Source organism: Schistocerca nitens, chromosome 7 (assembly GCF_023898315.1).
Source record: "Schistocerca nitens isolate TAMUIC-IGC-003100 chromosome 7, iqSchNite1.1, whole genome shotgun sequence".
Classification (NCBI taxonomy): Eukaryota; Metazoa; Arthropoda; class Insecta; order Orthoptera; family Acrididae; genus Schistocerca; species Schistocerca nitens.
Window position 1 is genome coordinate 605138285 of NC_064620.1, and position 20806 is coordinate 605159090.

General features: G+C 42.8%; 1 protein-coding gene across 6 annotated transcripts in view; it reads left to right on the forward strand.

Annotated features, from left to right (window-relative positions):
* Nucleotides 1–6144, forward strand: part of LOC126195414 (protein croquemort-like) — a 1080874-nt gene extending 1074730 nt beyond the window's left edge. For all 6 annotated transcript variants that reach the window (XM_049934014.1, XM_049934015.1, XM_049934016.1 and 3 more), the window contains one exon: nt 2781–6144. In XM_049934014.1, the coding sequence (XP_049789971.1) occupies nt 2781–2925 (145 nt within the window). In that variant the 3' untranslated portion in view covers nt 2926–6144. The remainder of the gene's footprint in view (nt 1–2780) is intronic.
* The last annotated feature ends 14662 nt before the right edge of the window (nt 6145–20806 follow it).

Sequence of the window (20806 nt, forward strand, 5' to 3'; positions counted from 1 at the left end):
TTGATCACCTGCATCCATTCATACTCCTTGTGCATTCTGATGGGCTTGGGAAATTCCAGCCGTACATTGCGACACCACACACGTCCAGAATTGTTACAGAGCTTCTCCAGAAAGACTCTTCCGTGTTTAAACATTTCCACTGTTCACCAAACTCCCCAGGCATGAACATTATTAAGCATATTTGGTATGCCTTGCAACGTGCTGTTCAGAAGAGATCTTCACCCCCTCGTACTCTTTCGGATCTATGGATAGCCGTGCAGGATTCATGGGTCAATTCCCTCCAGCACTGCTTCAGACATCACCAGACTCACGCCACGTCGTGTTGCGCCACTTCTGCGTGCTCGCGGGGGCCCTAAACGATGTTAGGCAGGTGTACCACTTTCTTTGGCTCTTCAGTGTATATTTCAACGGACGACCTCGTGGGGAACAATTTTTTGAAACGGAAGAATGTTTCTTATGGAAAAAAGTGCATGGATTCGAACATAAGCCACAGAGTATTCCAGGAGAAATATATTCAGGGATATGACAGGAACGATGATTCACAGCAAAGAAGTCTAGTAATGATGCCCTCTAAAATGACTAAGTTAATAGCTTGTAGACTTCATCGTCGATACTTTTAAACAAATCTCTTATACTACAAGCTCTTTGCTTTCGGGCTCTAAACTGCATACCTTAATAGCTACGAGCGCTTGTTCACCTTCGATACTATGAAACACGCCTGTTCTGCTCAACAAGTGCTCGTAGCCATTATGGTGTGCATCTGAAAGCCCATGGTTAATAGACAATTTTTTCTTGTTCTGCCGCATACTACCTCATATCAAATTATGGGAAGCAGAACGTTTGGAGTAGAAGTGATTCATCTCACAGTGTGCAAGATGTAGTGCTCCTAGCTCTTACTGTATGTATTTCACAGACCATGATTTTTCGGCTATTTTGCTTGGAATGATCGTTCCTGTCACATCCCCGAATATTGACCATTCTTACTGGGATACTCTGTATAAAGCTTCCAGGTTGTTTATTTTGCTACAGCATCGATTCTCGAAGCTTATATCTATACAGTTAACATGCAATACATCTATAGATGCGAGGGTCGTTCAATAAGTAATGCTCCGCATTTTTTTCTCAGAACGTATTTTGGTGACAGTATACATCATGCCTTGTCCATGTCCTATTTTTCTACGTAGTCTCCATCACGTCCTATGGCCGTATGCCAACGTTGTGGAAGAGGATGTATTCCCTGCTGGTAAAAGCTCTTGTCCTGTAGGCGTAGCCATATTTTCATTGCATGACTGACACTCTAGTCATCTTCAAAGCGTTTTCCCCGTAGAGAAACATCAAACGGTCCAAAGGGATGAAAGTCCGAGGGTGCCGGGTCTGGACTGTAGGGTGCATGAGGCAGTGATGTCCAACTCAATTTGGCGATATGTTCCCGGTTTCTCAGACTTGTATGTGGGCGTTCATTATCGTGTTGGAGCAAGCCAGAATGATATTTTCACTCTGCAGCGGAGTGTGCGCTCATATGAAACTTCCTGGCAGATTAAAACTGTGCTCCGGACCGAGACTCTAACTCGGGACTTCAGAGTTCGAGTCTCGGTCTGGCACACAGTTTTAATCTGCCAGGAAGTTTCGTGTTGGAGCAAGATTTCTGCTAGATTCTTGTCCCATCGAACACGTCGGAAACGGGTCTTGAGTGTATTCAGAGTCTTCACGTGTGCCTCTGAATTGATGGCTGACCCTCTTGGCATCGCAGTCCCAGACGACTGTCACCGTGACTTTTCCGGCAGAGGCGGTCGTCTAGAATTTCTTCTTTTGTGGTGAATGTGGATGATGCCACTCCGTGGACTGCCTTTTTTGTTTCCGGCGCAAAGTGGTGCACCCAACTTTCGTCCTCCGTAGCGATCCGTGACGGAAAGGCCTCTCCGTCGGTCTCAAAACACTCCAACAATTCAGATGAAGTGGCCTTTCTTTGAATCTTGTAGTCCTGTGAACATTCGTGAAACCCTTCTTGAGCACCTATTTGAATATCCGAAAGTCTCGATCATTGCAGACGCACTTCTAATTCTGACCGACAACTGTAGAGCCAATTGTTGAGTTGTGAAGTGCCGGCACGAATAATGGCATCCGCACGATTGAGCATGCCTGGAGCAGTGGCTGTGACAGGACGTCCCGAGCGTGGCTGATCAGGGAGCTCTGTTTCTGCATTTCCTAACTTTCTGTACCCATCGCCCAACTGGACTATCAACTGCATCCTCGGCATACACTGCACACAAACGTTGATGGATGTTCACCACGGTTTCTTCTTCTGCACACAAGAATTCAATAACAGCACGCTGCTTGTAACGTGAGTCGTATGTAGACGCAATTTAGACGCTGCTCTGCATCCGACAGAACCGTTCAAAACTTCACCGGCGCACAGAACAAGCAGCAAATGTGAAGCACCGACGAGGCCGTTTTTCTATGTATGTTAATAGATTTTTTAAAAATATGTGTGGCATTACTTATTGAACTACCCTCGTAATAGCGGCATATTCTATTACTAGAAAAGGTTTCCGCCTTCTTGGACGGAGTAGTCACAAGATCAGTTTTGTCATTTTTGAAGTAATATTAATACGTATTGACGTTCCCAAGGTGAATAAAAAAATGTGGATGTAGCATTTCATTCACGACAGCGATGTATAGGACTTCAGATCTGGTTGCGATTTCCGTCGGCCAGTTTTTGTGCTGCCAGTTGTACGTTACTTTTTATTGTTGTAATTGGGCATTTTCTGTCCGGTCGGCAGGTTGGCGAAGAGCGCTGCCGTGTCCGGGGCAGCCCTGGAGGTGTCGCTGCCGCTGATGGACGCGACGGACAAGGCCTCCAGCGAGAAGCTGGAAGTCCAGACCGCCAGGAGCCGGCTCTCCAGCTCGTCTTCGTCGTCGACGTAGCCGCGTCCTCCCGGCGGCGCGTCCCCAAATGATGCTCACTTCTTCCGTCTCTACCAGCACGCGAGGACATTCGCCCGAACACTGTTGGGTGGTACTCGGGAACCACGTCGGTGAAGCAGCCGCCTACAGCCGGTGCTCCTGACCTACCGTAGTTATTGCCCACTTGAGAGTGCCATACGACGAACTGGGTACAGCGGTTAGTGGTCCGAGCGACTCAACTGCAGAGAGACTGGGGGAGCAGTTACCACGTCATAGCTGTTTGTGCTGGGCGTTTCGTCGTTGTTGTTTTTTTATTTTCTTCATGTTAGGTTGTTACCTTTTTCGAGAAGTAAACATATTCAGTGTACATACCTAATTAACTAGTAATTCGCTGATAAAATTATAAGTATATCGGATAGCAGGGTATATCATTTAAGTGCAGCGTGCAACGATTATTTAGAATAAAAGTGCTTCACGCGACACAGAACGTACTGAGGATTCGATTTAGTACAAATGTAATGTGACATTACAGTAATTATCAGTGACTCTTCATGTAGAAAATTACATTGCAAATAGAGGCAAAATGTGTTGTTGAAAGAACTGTTTGGTAGTGCTTGCAGCTAATGGGCTTCCTCGACAAGCACTCAAACAAAATCATTCCACATTGTCTATCAATTACACCTCTTTCCCCCGTTTCCACGGTCTCGTGGTTGATATTTGTGTCTAACCATAAAATATGGCATTTCTTAAGTGTTGTTGTTGAATGTTTCGTTATTGTTATTCTGGTGATTGCTGCATTTCCAGCAGATTAGTTGGGTCAGGTTTCCAGTTAACAGTAGAAGTATTGTGGTTCAAGTTCAGGTAGTCCTGTGCAACGATAAGATGACCTTATTTGGATTTGATGTGTGAAACGTTTGTTGTTTTTTCTCATCTAATACTTGATCTAGTGATACGTACTGAAGTGAGTCTCTCTGCAGTTTCGAACAAAACTGGTTGTAACATGCCTGATCGTAGAGAACTCAAGACAATAACTATCCACAACTATTTAACCTGTTTAGAACAGCTAAACTAAGTAGTGCCAAAGACTTGCGGCGTTTTAGTGTTCTGCAGCAAAGATACCTGAGAGGATCGAAAAGAACAACTGAATTCTAATCATTGATACTTACTTGGAAAATGTAGTTTTGTCGAGAAACGCCACATTATTTCATATTTTATTCATAAGAAGATTTACTCTTTCAGGAAAGTCTGAATGTCTCCAAATTCAAAGTCTTACAGAACACCTTAAAATGTCCATATGTAAAACTCCAATTTTTGCTTAAAAATGTATATCATGGCCGTATAAAGTTTTGTTTATTAATACCTCTATAATTGCCACTATCAAAAGCAAAATTTACTTTAGTGGTCGGCAATCCTCCAAAATTCAGCAATATGAAACTCGCATTTATTTCATAATAGAGTTGCTCTTTGCATATGCGTCACGTCTTTTCGACGCTTCTGATATTACGGACTGCTTAATCATACAGTATTTTCTTTAAACCACAAGTAATACAATCAATAACTGACAACCTTATCTACGCTGTCATTTCTATTCAAAATTAATTTAAACGGCTGAAATCTTCTTGTCACTGGATCATGCCATAATCGGATAAATGTCCTGTATGTCTTGCCTGGACGAAATATCTCCTCCATCGTACCACAAATGGCACCACTTTACTTTAGATAAGAGGACTACAAGGATACATAGTACATAAGGAAAATTTGCTTGTAATGGTCCAGCTTATTCCTTAGAGACAATACGAAGAGTTACCCTTCAAAACCAGATCCCCCCCCCCATACCGTTGTCACCATCAGTATAGCCCTGCAAATCACCAAGCTGTTAAGTTACTCCGTAGTTCCTGGACAGAAGCCAGGACTCGCAGAAATGTGGCCAGCATCAGAACATTTAATTAACATTCGCCTTGTTAGGACTGCTGAGGCAAACTGATTGCGTTTTGTGTCGGTAACAAACATACATCTTGGTGTGGCACCTCCTTCACTAACTACTTTTCCACACTTAGTGCAGAGACGAAGCGGTATCTTTCGTTAGTATTACTTTCCTTTGTCTCCATACCCTATAACGCGCAGGAAAGGCCAAAGCTTCCTGCCCGTGAGTTACAGTTCTTGTCGAAACTATTTGTACTCAGCCTGAAATTCACTGTTTGTCGATGATCGCTACTAAAGAGACATACTTCTTAAGGCCAGGTAATAGTATAACACAATACAAACAATTTTCATTTTTAGGCTCTCATAATTTGTTAGGTCTAGTTCAATTCATTAATACTTTTTGCTCTAGATATCACCACTCCAAAACCTCCCTTCAAGTTAACATAGCAAAACAGCCATAATGAAAGGGATGATTAATGTAATATGAATACATAAGGCACTACCAGAAACTGACTATAGTATAACATAGGATACCACCCGAAAATGAACTTATGAGAAAATGAAACGGTTGTCAAATTGCTTGTCTTAAATAATAAAAAAATGGAATGTGCGTGTGGCTAGGACGTCCTGTCGTGTAGGCAGGTCGCCTGGTAAGTCTTTTCAGTTGACACCACTTCGGCGAGTTTCGTGTCGATGAGGATGAAATGATGAAGACAACACAACACCCAGTTCCCAGGCGGAGACAGTCTCCGACCCTGCCGCGAATCGAACCCGGGCTACTCGCATGGCGTTCTGCCACGATGAACATTCAGCTACGGAGGGGGACAATACACAAATAATTGAGAATTATTAAAAACTTTTATTAGTAAACAAAGGGTACATTTACATAAGTTTCCTGTTCACACTACGCTATCTTCCTGTGGATATGAGTAAGTCAACAAAATTCACTTCCATCAGAAAATTGTTTTCCAGTAACATTTCCGCTGCTCAACTGGTAACGAGTTTTCGCCATAATTCGTTACGAAAGAGCGGTCAACGTATGTTCTGAACGTGGTTTAAGATTCCATTAATATTAAACGTCACAGAACAAAATCGATTGCACCTACCATCGTTTTTCGTTTAGTTTGCCAAACTGTGTACGTGGAAATTAACAAGTGTTGTACAAATAATTTGTAGTTAAGTCTCTTAACTGTTAATGTCTCGTCTGAGAAGTATTCGTCCTGTAATGGTACAGAAATGTATTACTTGTTGTATTTTTAAAAATTTTGAGTGTATTTTGTAAAATGTTAATAAACGATACGTTTGGAAATTGTGAAAGGGTGCATCTATCTTCCAGAAATTCGTTCTACTCATCCATATCACTTCAGTTTATTTAAATGTAGTCTGTTGGAGGGACAGCCGGCCCGGGTGGCCGAGCGGTTCCAGGCACTACAGTCTGGAACCGCGCGACCGCTACGGTCGCAGTTTCGAATCCTGCCTCGAGCATGGATGTGTGTAATGTCCTTAGGTTAGTTAGGTTTAAGTAGTTCTAAGTTCTAGGGTACTGATGACCTCAGAAATTAAGTCTCTTAGTGCTCAGAGCCATTTGAACCATTTTGTTGGAAGGACATAGTCTGAAATAAATAGCCTGTGAGAAAAAGAAAGGTGAATATACACCCCCATGGACAAGCTTCTTGATTCTCTTGCTTGAGGAACTGGTGTGTGACAATTCACATTTAAAACTGATAATGTAAGTCTCAGACTGTTATTTCAGTCGCCCCCTCAGGTGGGGTACGAACGCCGCCCTACACGAAAACACACACATCTGGATTTTAATTTGTAGCGTATCTGTTACCCTAAAATCAGGACTGCCTCTTCCGCCAGTTTCCCCACACTGATCATAATGGCGTTGAGGTCTTCACCGTTAGTCTGTGGCAAGGACCCTCACGAGACACTGCCACCCGTGCCAGATGAATCAAGTTTTTTTTTTTTTTTTTTTTTTTAGAGACGTATTACTCGGCCCCTCCGCCTCCTTTCTTCAAACTGGCTTGGGATCGTCTAGGGCGCAGTACTTCAATAGCGTTCTACAAAAGGAAATCGGGGAATGGAGGAAAAGAACAGTGAAAGAAGGAATTTAAAAAGCCACATTTGGGAGAAAAGGGGACTGTCGCAGTATTGATTTTTTGGCTTCTGCAGACGACCTTGCCATCCTAGCTACTTCTGTAGAGGGTGAAAAAATGCAGACAAATCTCCTACAAGAGTGTTTCAACGACACGTCTATGTACATCTTTTGAAAAAAACTGTTTGTGACAGATACGGAGGAGGCACCAAAATGTATGGGAACTGATTATGGAAGAATAAAAAAGATTACAAAATTTAAATATCTAGGTGAAATAATACAACAAAATGCCTTGTACAATGAGGCTATCTGAATAAGGGCAAGGTAAATAAAGGTGGCATTTCAGTTAACATAACGTCTGTGTAACAAAAATCTATTCCCATGAAAGCAAAACTCAGGCGTTACAATAGTCACAGGACCAGAGTGGCTTCATGTTTGTGAAAGGCTTTCGATAAATACGGCCAAGAAAAGAAGGAAAAGAGAATAATCAGGAAAATTTTGGGAGTAAAACACTACGGTGGAAAATGTAAATTAAGAAGTAATAAAGACGTTTATGAAAAATGGAGTGAATGTTACACAGCGAGGAAGTGAAAAATTGTATTCTATGGATACCAAATAAGACTTGATGAAAAAAGAACAAAAAGGATTTTCTTGAGAGAAACCAAAGAAATCAATAATATATATCAAAGAAGTTAAAGCAAATCAGAGGGGAAATGGAAATAATGGGAGAAGAAATAGGAGAAAGAGGGAAGTACACAGCAAAAGTAAAAAGTTTACAGGGTGTCCAGGAGAAAACGAAGACAGGCGCAATGTGGTCAAAAAAAGAGAAAATTATAGGGAAATAATGAGAAACTACTGGAAGCAAGGAAAAGAAAGTAAGAAAGAAAGAAAGAAAACATTAGTTACTTTGTATCATTTGGTCCTTAGTAGGGCACAACAGTAAAAAAAAGCAATAATGAATATTACACGCGGAGAGTATCCTCTTATATTCGTATAACAGTGTAGCTTACATTTACTATCAATTGTTACGGCATTGTTTCGTAAAATGTATAAATAGGTAAACTTAAAAAGCGGAAAACGCCCTGGAAGATTAAAACCGTGTGCCGATCAGGCTCTCTGACAGAAACCATCGACATCCGCGAATAAGGCTTCTTACGAACTGAAGTTTTCCCACGGGAAATAACGGCAGTATGGGACGGGAGACGAGGTGAAGTGTTCTGAGATGTTCCAGTTAAGACGAACTTCGAAAAGAAATGTTTTGATGTTTTGCATTTAAGATCCTGTGTAACACAATTTTCGTTTTCTCTTTCATTTTATCTGTATGAGTAGTACGTTAATTCAGATCATCATCTTTTCTTCCGATATATACCTTTATCCAAAATTCTTTCACTATCTTGCAACGTTTTCGCTCTTGCGTCCATGATGTCTTTGTCATGGGCGTAATTCGGCCCTGGAAACCAAATCAAAGTTTTTTATTTGAAGGTTGAAATATGTTCACTGGGCTCCTTCGTATTTCTTGAAACCAACGTAATTAGGTTCATCTGTTCACGAGATACTCCGTTATCTGACGTGTCTGCTTCCCTGCTCCATTCTAGGGATGTCAGAAGAATACAGTTCTTTTCCTGATGGTGTCCAGGACCCCCTCTATCTGAGTGTGCTCTCCTGAGTAACTGTGTTCTTATAACTTGGCTTTCTGCTGCGTATAATGCTTCCGGCTGTCTCACACTGTCGTAATTTTACATTTATCAAAGAAATCTTCTTGTATACGTTTTTAATGAGCTCAACACATCGGTTTATTGTATGAAAAATCAACTTGTTTCATAGCAGTGTGCACAATGGTGCAAGTAGGGAGTCTCATTCTCGACCATGAAATTATACCAAAAAGTACGTACAAAGGAAATCAAACTCTTTAAGCTAATCTCCGAAAACTCATCAGTCACTGTCAGTGCTTTGTAGATGCTAAAAAATCATTTACTGCGGCAGAGCTGACGTCTGCATTAGCGAGCACTGTGTAGCAGGAATACGAAAGTACAGGCCTTCATACGAAGTGCGACAAAGTAATGAGACTAATTTTTTTTCTCCCTAGTGTGGTAACCCTGCAGGCAATTACCGCATGCAGTGAGCTACCTTTATCTTCCCCAACCACAACCGGAAGTGGTGTGCACACCTACAGTGTTTCAATCGGGAATAGCAGCTTGAAGAGTGAACTCCTGAGTTTGCTCCTCATCACAACCACCATCTCCTACTGCACGGTCTCTTGGGCAGGTTTTGACGTCGAGGTCCACTGCAGTGCTATCACAAGCTCCTCATTCACTCGACGTGACCCTGCATGATTTTTTTTTATTTCGAAAATTGAAGTTTGTCATTAAACATTATCCTGCAACGGTACAACAGCTTTTGCTGATGTACTAGAAAATGAGTTCCTGAGATGCTACCAACAATGGAAACACAGATGGAGTAAATGTGTGCAGGTACATAGGAGTTACTTTAAAGTTTCCACCAGTGTGATTAATTAACTCTGTAAGAGAAGGTGTTTTTTCTAACCAGTCTAAATTTTGTATGGTCGCATCTCGTATCCAGTCTGGCCTCACTAGCAACTGTGCTCTCAAGTTCCTAAGACGAAGTAGAGTGGTTTCGTTAGATTGACTAGAATTTACGAAATATGACGCAAGTGCTTTCTGTTTGTCCCCCCCCCCCCTCCACCCCCACCCCGTCTCTGGTCAAGTCACAATGGAATCCAATTGCTTTTGATATCTTTCACGGTAGACTGTATGGGGGGTCCTCTCAAACACGCCATCGATGGCAATGAAGCGAATCTCTCGCGCAATGTGTGGGTTGTTCCGTTGTCGTACGGAACAAATGCTTTGCTTGATTTTGCACGCCTATTGTTCTTTATGGCGTTGCGCAGTACGAATCCGCGTTTATACTTTGTGTTACAACAATATGAAAAAATATAATTTAAAATTTTTCACAAAGTTAACCTTTATCATCACTGCAACGAGCGCAAGAAGAAACTGGCAAAAAGAAAACAACCAACTGTTTTAAGGAGGTGGTTTCATTTTGGAGCTGCTGGAATGTACAGTTTTCGACCATCCATCCATTTTGCCTGCTATATTTGAAAGCAAATTAGTTTTTCTATAGACACAATCCGACATCTCGATACTTTCATGATCTCATAATACCTCAAACAAATTGTAGTTGCAAATAACCAGTAAATATGGGCGTAAAAATTCAATAAATTTAGCGTCAGAACTTAGATACTGACCCAGTGCTTTCATTCCGAAGCAGGGCAGTAGTACGATCTCAAATTTACGTTACTGTAACTTTAGATAAACACTGCTGTAACAAATGTCATGGGACAGCAATATGTACATGGCGTTAGTATCCCGTACATAAGGAATAAAATGGCGGAGCAGTCATTTGTATGCGGGTGATTCCAGTGAAGAGGTTCCCGACGTGATAATGGCTGCACAACAGGTATTAACAACTTTGAATGCGGAATGATAGAGCTAGACGCATGGGACATATCATTTGGGAAATCGCTAGGCGGACTTCAGTATTCCGAAATCCAATGTCTCGTGGATGCACCGAGAGTAGCCAACTTCGAGACTACGCAGTGACTGACGTCCTTCATTTAACTACAGAGATCAGTCGCGTTTGGGTAGAGTTGTCAGTATTAACGGACAACCAACACTTGTGTGAAATAACGGCAGCAATCAATGTGTGACTCACAGCGAACGTAACCCTTAGGACAGTGCGTCAAAATATGGCGTCAATGGGCTGTGTCAGCAAATGACCAACGCTAGTACCATTGCTAACAGCACGACATCGTCTGTAGCGCCTCTCCTGGACTAGTGACCATGTCGGTTAGACCCTATAAGACTGGGAAACCGTGGCGTAGCCCGATGAGTCCAGATTTCAGCTGAGGGTAAGGTTAGTATTTGGCGCAGACCCCATGCAGCCGTGGACCCAAGTTGTCAACAAGGTACTGTGCAAGCTGGTGGCGCCTCCATAATGGTGTGGACTGTGTTTACGTGGAATGGACTGGCTACTATGGTCCAACTGAACCAATCATTCTCTGGAAATGGTTATGTTCGGCCACTTGTTGCCGAACAACGGTGGAACTTTTATGGATGACAAGGCGCCCTGCTACCGGTCCGCAATTGTTCGCGACTGCTTTGAAGAACATTCTGGTCAATCTGAGCGAATGATTTGGCGACGCAGATCGCCTATCATGAATCCCATCGAAAATTTATGGGACATAACTGAGAGGTCAGTTCGTGTACAAAGTGGGATGCATCGGCAACACTTCCGCAATTATGGACTGTTACGGAGGCTGCAAAGCTCAATATTTCTGTACGGGACTTCCAACGACTTGAGTATCCACGTAACGTAGAGTTGCTGCACTAGGCGGCAAAAGGAACTCCGACACGCTCTTAAGAGATATCGCATGACTTTTGTCACTTCAGTGACAGTATGATTTGGTCTGCTGATTGGTGCGAACACGGAGCAACACTTTTATTTATATCTGAGACAGAGCTTTATGATAATTTGATATTGAGCTTTCCCGGTGAATCCTTTGCATAGCGCTTGTTCGTCCAGGGGGCCGTAGTCGTCCATGTAAAACGATATTTCGGTGGCGTACCTCACCGTAATCTTCAGGTGGTATCATGCCCGGCAATCGGCGATCGCGTCGCCCCACCACTCCTGCCGATGCAGAATGCGACTGGGAAGTGGCGGAAGGCATGGGGAGCGATAAGATTATAAAGGAGGCGCAGTGTAGCCAAGACGTCCATTCTACGTGTCAGGTACACCTGAAAATGACTGCGAGGAACGCTGCCGAAATATCGTCTTACATAAAAAACTGCACCAGGCTAGACACCCGAGAGTGACACAGTTTTATGAATCTCAAAATATAAAATTAATATGTAAGTAAAAAATAATATAAGAGACAGTAATACAGGGTGCTGCAGCGTTCATAGTAGGATATTAAAAACACACCATCAGGCAGTAACTACAATTTATTTATTACTTCTCACATCAATTAATAGTTAAAGGTATGCCATTTACTAACGTGTAAGTCATTGCCAATTGCGTGGATTACTTTTTGAATATGACTCCTGTCAAATGATGCCCCTCTCCACAACCCATTCATCTAGGCGGCGTTGGAAGCTTTCCACAACTCGGCGTAACGTATTCCCTGGGACATTGCCGACGGCAGTTCTGACGCGATCCTTCAACTCAGGAATGGTGGCACAACGTGTTCGGAACACTTCTTGCTTCAGGTAGTCCCAAAGGAAAAAGTCTGCACATGAATGGTCAGGTGAGTGAGGCGGACAGGAAATGTCACCAAAACGGGAAATTACTCTACTGGGAGATCTGTCGCTAGAAATTCATGCAAATTCTGGCTGTATGCGACGTCGCCCCGTCTTGCTGAAACCACAATTGTTCCACATACACATCGACCATACCTAACTGTGGAAGAACGAAGTCTTGCAGCGTCTTTAGGTAGCGTTCACTGGTGACACAGCCACACCGCTATCATCCTCAAACAAGTAGGGGCCAATAATCCCAAAGGAAGCAACTCTACACCACACTGCGAACGAGAACTGTCCAAGGGCTTGATGTGCAGTTCATGCGGGTTTACGTCACTCCAATAACGCATATTCTGTTTATTCACTGAACCACATAACTCGAAATGAGCTTCATCTGACATCAGGATGGTGCACAACATTTGTGGATTTTGACGGAGGAGATCACGTATGGTTAAGCAGAATGTTTCGCGTGAAACCCAATCGCGAGGCCTAATTTCCTGATCAGTCTGCAGCTTATATGGGTGAAAATTGAGATCTTTTTGCAATATTCTCGTGAATGAGTGATCGGACATATCCACAGTTTGCGGATGATGACGAGCAGATCTATTTGGGCTACGCAGTATTGCAGCACGAACATTTTCCATGGCTTCTGGTGTCCGCAAAGTTCTTTCACTTCTTCCCAGTTTGCCATTGCAAACAGAACCTGTCGTTCGAAATGCACATACCTACCTCGCAATGGTCCGTCCATCTGGAAGTTTCGCATGACGTCCCAAGTTGAAATGTTGCCGGAATAGACGCTGGGTAGCAATAACAGAGTGGTTATCCTTGAAATAACTTTCAGCAACAAAGGCACGATGCTGTCCACTGCACCGCTCCGTATCACTGTCACACTCGAAATGGAAGCTCATTAGTACACGAATACGGCACGAGTTGGCGCGCATTCCTGCAATACGTCATAGTACTACGCAAGTCAACTTAGCTATGAACGCTGCCGCACAGTGTAGCATATACTGAGCTGTATAGAAAGAATCATGGATCTTAAAAACGAAATAAACTGGGAAAGAATGCATGAAAGCCAATACGGGAAGATGAATGTCTCAGCCGATGGCAAGCTGTCTTCTTATCGAGGGGCAGCTGGCCTTTGCACAAAGAAGGGAATGCTGAACCGGAAGAGCAGTGGTAAGTCTGACGGATCTTTGACACGAAGGCACATGTGAGTATGCATTTTGTATAGCAACGGAATTTAAGCATTAACTCGAAAAACAGTTGCCATGATCTGTGTGTACATCACTTTGGACAGAGCTGTGCGAGTAGCATTACGAAGAAAATGCGTACAACTGTCATTGTTGGTGCAATGGTGTGTTTGTGTACAATATTTGTACTTTAAGGAAGCTTACTTCTTTAGGAGCAGAGTTGCTGGGGAATTTTCATTTCCAGTTGTTCTGTGAGTGTTAAAGAGTACATTCGACTTCATAAATTGATAGAAAATCTCGCAGCAGCAGCAGCAGCAGTAGTAGTGATGGTGTGCTCACCACTAAAGCTGTGAACCAACCCTAAGCCACGGTCCCTGCATTACTTAAAGAAATCCGGTAAAACAATGAGCGGTGTGCATCAAAACCTCTGTCTTTTCCTATAGTTTTGAGGACCCGTGGTGAATCATTTGAATGTGACACTGCAGTTCACCAAATTCTGAAAACATTTAGCAGTCTTACAACCAGTAACACCCCACAACAACGAAATATTCATCTTGGTTGCTATCCTTGCACCCCTCTTTAAAATATTTCAAGGGTTTCCAAACAATGAAATGCAAAAAGCTTTTGTACGTTGGATGCAGCAGACACAGTCGACGAGGCTGCAGTGTCGTCTTTAAAATCTGAAAGTGAGTGCCGTTAAAGTGAATTTGAGGAAGTCATATGACTGATCAGTGTGTCAGTGCTTCATGCTTCAAATTAGAAGATAAATTTACCTCGTTATTAAATACAATCTAGTTAACTCATCTTAAAAAAATTGCTAAGCATTTTACTATTTCCATTCACTTCGCCTTTTGATAAAGACATCGTTTGTTTAAACACAAAGTAATCACATAGTACTATTAACTGCTACTATAACGAAATCACCTCTTAAATTTTTGTAAATTATACTTTGAGGGTTTGATATCTTTTTGTATAACCGTTCTGAGTGTAACGTTCTTCAAAAAAATTGAAATTACTCACATGAAAGTGTAACGTTATTTAAAAAATCTGCTTTGTTAGTATAATTGAATGAATGCTTTAACTGGGGATGCATAAAAAACTGAAGTTACCGTGTAGCGTGTTGTAATTGCAAGTGGTGTGCTTCCTCTGTGTTATTGTTAGCAAAACTTAATACCAACTAATTGGTCAATGCAACTCCCAGTACCAACAAAGACATACAGTCATTGCAAAATACATTCAGCCCCTTAGGTACTGAACCCTCTGGCCCTGTTCAAAACTGGTACTTACCTGTAAAGCGACAAGTGTTTCGCGATGTTTTCTGACCTCTCACGAAGAAGGATAAAATATACTAGCTACAGGCTCAGCGTTTCGCAATTCTGGCCGTATTACTTTGAAATGATAAATGAAAACATTATAGAAAAATTCAATGTCTTTGAAAAACATATGACCAAGACAGGTAAACGGAACTGATTTTGAAAAGTGAAATTGTATTCGAAGTTAAGTTCGGCTTTCCAAAACAACTGACATATGAAATTACTCAAAAAATTGCATCCTTTTTACAAATTGAGTCACAAAAAATGAGATCTATACAGTGAGTATTATGTAACCTTACTTGTTCAAATGGCTCTGAGCACTAAGGTACTTAACTTCTGAGGTCATCAGTCCCCTAGAACTTAGAACTACTTAAACCTAACTAACCTAAGGACATCACACACATCCATGCCCGAGGCAGAATTCGAACCTGCGACCGTAGCGATCGCGCGGTTCCAGACTGTAGCGCCTAGAACCGCAAGGCCACCTCGGCCTGTAACCTTACTAAAAAAGCATAAAGACAAACCGTCAAATTACGTATACCTGAGTCAACAAATCTTATAAACAGCAAAAGGTAAATATCTAACTAGCCTTTACATCAAATCTGTTTAAGTACATTCTGGGGTTACTCAACAATTGCCAATTATCAACCAACTCATCCACATTAACGAAAGTCATAAATATTTAACATCTTTACCTTGCTTGAGAGAAGACTTTTGCTTGTATTTACATTTCCAATAAAACATGTACTCGTAATTCCTACATTATGATCTAACACTTGGTGGCTTCACACGGCACAGCACAACACTCCCTACTCCATCGTCTTTCGCTCAGAGACAGCTACCGGCTGCTGTGCACCAAGCGCTCTCTCCCTCCAACACTACAGTCTCAGACCAGAAGCAGTATCTTTGGCTATGCGGTCGTGCACAGTCAACGATCCTCTTTATAGGACCCATCAGAGACATACATAATTTATAACAGTTTTATTTTAGCTTATGTTAGTTTCAGGCGTAGACGCCGGTAGACTGCTTTCATGAGTTCCAAAACTACTTCAGTTTCGAGACGGCAGTCCAACGTTGTTGTTCATCCCGTCCGTCCAAAGAAATTTTTAGTACACAGTGGCGCTACTTTTCCGAAATTTGTACCATTTAGTAAGCGTTAATCAGGAAATGACTTGAGTTAGCCGTTACCGCAGACCGCCCGAGAAGCGCAGCCTACGTAACAATCAGGACAGTTTCGAAGCAAATGCGCCACTTGGAAAACATATATGAGCTACGAGTGGAGGGAACGCAGATCATAAATCCCTCGCGGGTAGCTGGCTTAAGTGGACAAGAAGTGGGCATAAGCATGCGGTGACGGCTGAATAAGCGAAGTTCTCGTTTTGTAGCCTCAACCAATATAAGTTCAAGATGTAATATCAAATTGCGAGCAGGGCTAAGGCCATGAAGTTACCATGTGATGCACTAATAATAACATGGAAATTTAAAAACTGAAAATAGTAAGTCTATGAAGTTCGCGGATAACACAGTAACAAACATATGAAAGAAAAGATAATCATAGGATAAAGGGAAGTCCATGCTTGTAAGAGCTACGATAGTACTTTATTTTCATTGAGCCTGCTTTTGTGAAAGAAGCATATTTTCAGCTACAGGTTTCCGAGACACTCATTGTGTAGCATTCTCTATGGAGTGAGATGAGGTCAACCAGTTATGTCATAGGATTTGCGTAACTGTTTGGCACAGGCGACTTTCAGTACTGATTTACTTCCACGTTTTCTCAGTCGCAGACTACAAAATATTTTCTGTACCTAGCAGTCGATCTTCGAAAGCGGGACTGCATTTGAGGCCCTCAGTATAATACTATGAGGACACTCTTTGAGGTGGCCGTTTCGGCGGGCCAATCAGAATCGAACGGGACAATTCGTCTACTGGGAAACGTTCGATTTGAACGCGCAAAGGGACTGAGAGTTGGACGTTGGGATGGGCTGGTGTGCTGAGACGTTATAGTTGTGTAAGATTTATGAAGAACTGACGTCAGTGTGCAGTGTGTGTTGTTCACTCGCAGACCTCGTGTTACAAATGCCTATCTGTTTCGTATTGGAAGGCTTGACCTTGCCGTATTTAGTTTTGAAAAAGTTAGCACGCACTTACCCACACAAAAGCCTAACATCATGTCGGACCTCCATTTGTCCTCCATAGTGCAGCAGTTATTCGTGACATGGACTCAACAGCTCTTTGGAAGTCCCCTGCAGAAATATTGGGACGTTCTGCCTCTACAGCCCCCCATAACTGCGGAAGTGTTGCCGGCGCAGGATTTTGCGCACCAACTGACCTCTAGATTATGTCCCACAAATGTTCGATGAGACTCATGTTGGCCGACCTGGGTGACCAAATCATTCGCTCGAATTGTCCCGAATACTCCTTAAACAAATCGTGAACAACTGTGGCTCGCTCGGTGACACGACGCATTGTCATCCATAAAAATTCCGTCGTTGTTTGGTATTCTCTGCACTCATGACATTGTGGATCTCGGAGTATAGAATTCCATAACGATTTCCGAAATGGAACGTCCCGCCCGCATCTCGTGGTCGTGCGGTAGCGTTCTCGCTTCCCACGCCCGGGTTCCCGGGTTCGATTCCCGGCGGGGTCAGGGATTTTCTCTGCCTCGTGATGGCTGGGTGTTGTGTACTGTCCTTAGGTTAGTTAGGTTTAAGTAGTTCTAAGTTCTAGGGGACTTATGACCACAGCAGTTGAGTCCCATAGTGCTCAGAGCCATTTGAACCATTTTTTTTGGAATGTCCCCTGTATGTAGCTCCATCTCCCATTACGCGTTCAAAGTTTGTTAATTGCAGTCGTGTGGCCATAACCACGTCGGAAACTTTGTCACGTGAATCACCTGAATACAAATGTCAGCTTCGCCAATGCACTGCCCTTTCTACCGTGTGTACGGGATACTACCGCCATCAACAGTGAATATCACCATCCTATGACTTTTGTCAACTCACCGGATACTAAATCGATGAGTTCCATGTTTGGTGTATTGGGCGACTTTCGAAGCATGGTACAGAGGTGGGTTCATATTAATGCATCTTAATATCATGGCATTGAAATTCATCAGACTCCCGTATAGAGAGCTTTTTGAAATACTTTCTGTACATATCCAGGGTGCTTCAAGAAGAACTTAACAACTTTGAAAATTCATGTAAATTAATTCATAGTACGCACAGAGGTTCTTGTAGAGTCGATTTGTAGGGAAATACATCAAATTTGGTCTCGCGTAGTTCGCTAGTGCCGAATCGCACCGTAAGGAGCGCTCTCGACAGTTGCATTACAGATGGCTGCCTTCACTGGACCAGAGCATGTTAGCTGTGTGTTTTGGTTGAAGAATCGAAGTCGGCGACAACAGTCGAGGGTAATTTCCGTATCAAGTACGCTAAAAATCGCCGGCCGAAGTGGCCGTGCGGTTAAAGGCGCTGCAGTCTGGAACCGCAAGACCGCTACGGTCGCAGGTTCGAATCCTGCCTCGGGCATGGATGTTTGTGATGTCCTTAGGTTAGTTAGGTTTAACTAGTTCTACGTTCTAGGGGACTAATGACCTCAGCAGTTGAGTCCCATAGTGCTCAGAGCCATTTGAACCATACGCTAAAAATCCTCCTAGTATGCCTAGAATTTAAGAGTGGCATAAATGTTTTGTAGAAACGGTGTGCTCTGTAAGATATGGGAAATCATCTGGTTGTCCAAGCACATCTGACGACGTCGTTTTGTCAACAGCCATACGTAATCGACCCGGCGTGCATCTCGCCAACCGCAAATCCCACACACGACTGTTTGGCATGCGTTGATAAACCGTTTGCATTTGAAACCGTACAATCTGACGATCGCACAAGCAATAAAAGACACTGATAAAATTGCTCGCAAGAACTTCTGTGCAGGTATGTTAACTCGATTACATGAGGATGTACATTCCTTGGACAAAATCATCTTTTCTGACGAGTTGACTTTTCAATTAAGTGGCAAGGTTAATGCACATAACTGTAGCATTTGGGGCAACATGTTCGTGATAGTCCTAAACTGAACTTTTTTGTGCATTGAGCAAGAACAAAGCGTACGGCTCCTTTTTCTGCTGTGGGAGAACGATCAATGGTATAGTGTACCAGGATACATTACAACAACTTTTGATACCACAGATCGGTGAGGATGACCAAGAACGAAGTGTGCACTTCATGCAAGGTGGTGCACCACCTCACTACCTAGCTGACGTCCGAGATTTTCTCAGCGACCTCTTTCCAGGTCAATGGATTGGCCGTGATGCGCCAGTTGCATGGCCCCAAGTTCCCCAGACCGGACACCACTCGATTTTTTTCTTAATGGGTATTCATCAAGGATATCGTGTTTATACCTCTCGCGCCAGCTTCTCCACCTGAACTTACAGCAAGAATTTACGCCGTCTCTTAGTAATTTACACCTGCAATGCTACAGCGGGTTTGGAAAGAAATTGACTTCCGATGGGATGTGTGCAGGATAACCAAAGGGACCCACATACATCTTCAGTTTAAGATGGTAAACTTGATATGTTTCCGTACAAAACAGCACTAAACCCAGCTCTATATCGTCTTTCAATAAATTTATATGAATTTTTAAATTTGTAAAGTCCTTTTACAAACACCCTGTAGAAGTCTTATTGAATATTTCACGTGCTAGGAGTCACGATACCGCATGTTTCACACACGGGTGTTGTGTGCATCATGGCGGCCATAACTGTGCTTTAAATGCAATTACATCTTTTCATATTCGATAATTCAAAATTTTATTCGTTATTCCTTGCCACCACTTCAGTCTTAACGGCTTAGCTGCTCCTTGCAGTCGCCATCGAGCAATCTCACGTAATGTTCTTTCTGCCTTCAACCAAGATACCAATTTTCCTGAGCTACTATTATTGCAGTCAAGGTAGGCATTGCTAAACTGCAGTGAGCGGTACGCCTCGTCTATTTTCTTCGCACGTTTTTACAGGTGCGAATGTAAGTTAACAGTTGCAATTACAGGAGGAGATGGCGTTTCATTGCTTTACGAAGAACGTGATTGCTCTGCGCCTTTGAATTTCAGGTTTCTAAATAAAAAGGTTTGAGTAAGCAGAACGTGCATCTTATGTCCACTGCACGTAATCTGGCTACAAGCTGGGCTACTTACACACTATTACTGTTAGTTTATGAGCTTATTACAACTTAGGATGTACATGGAATTCTGCCATACAAAAGTGGTGGTATTTGGTCACACAATGCCTCTTTCTCTATTTGTGAACAGTTACGCTTTGGGCAGTAATTTTGATGCGAAAGCAATAGGCTTGTATTTATCACCAAATCGATGCAGCAGCACTGCGCCGATTGCGTAAGAGTAAGCGTCAGCCTGCAACACAACTGGTTTGTCAGGATCAAACTGAACTGAGCACCGTTCACGGAGCAATGCATCTTTGTAAGTTTTGGGAAGCTCCTTGGTACTCAACCGTCCAAACAAAGGAGACGTTCATGTGACGCAAGCGTTACAAAGGAGCTGCAATTTATGCAGCATTCTGTTTGAACAGAATACAGTATGTTCAAATGTGAGTGAAATCTTATGGGACTTAACTGCTGAGGTCATCAGTCCCTAAGCTTACACACTACTTAACCTAAATTATCCTAAGGACAAACACACATACCCATGCCCGAGGGAGGACTCGAACCTCCGCCGGGACCAGCCGCACAGTTCATGACTGCAGCGCCGTAGACTGCTCGGCTAATCCCGCGCCCGAATATAGTAGTTCATTTTCCCTAAAACTGACTGCAGTTCCGTGACACTACGAGGAACTGACAGGTCGCGTATGGATAATAAATGCGACTGAAGAGGATGTAAACCTTGACTGTTTATGACATGACCAAGATACTGCAACTTAGGTTTAAAAAAAGTAGCACGCATCCACTGTACTCTTCAGTCTTGCATCAGATAACACGTGAAACAAAGCCATGCAAATCTGAAATGTGTTCTTCAGATGTACGACCCGCTAATACAATATCATCCAAATAGTTTGAA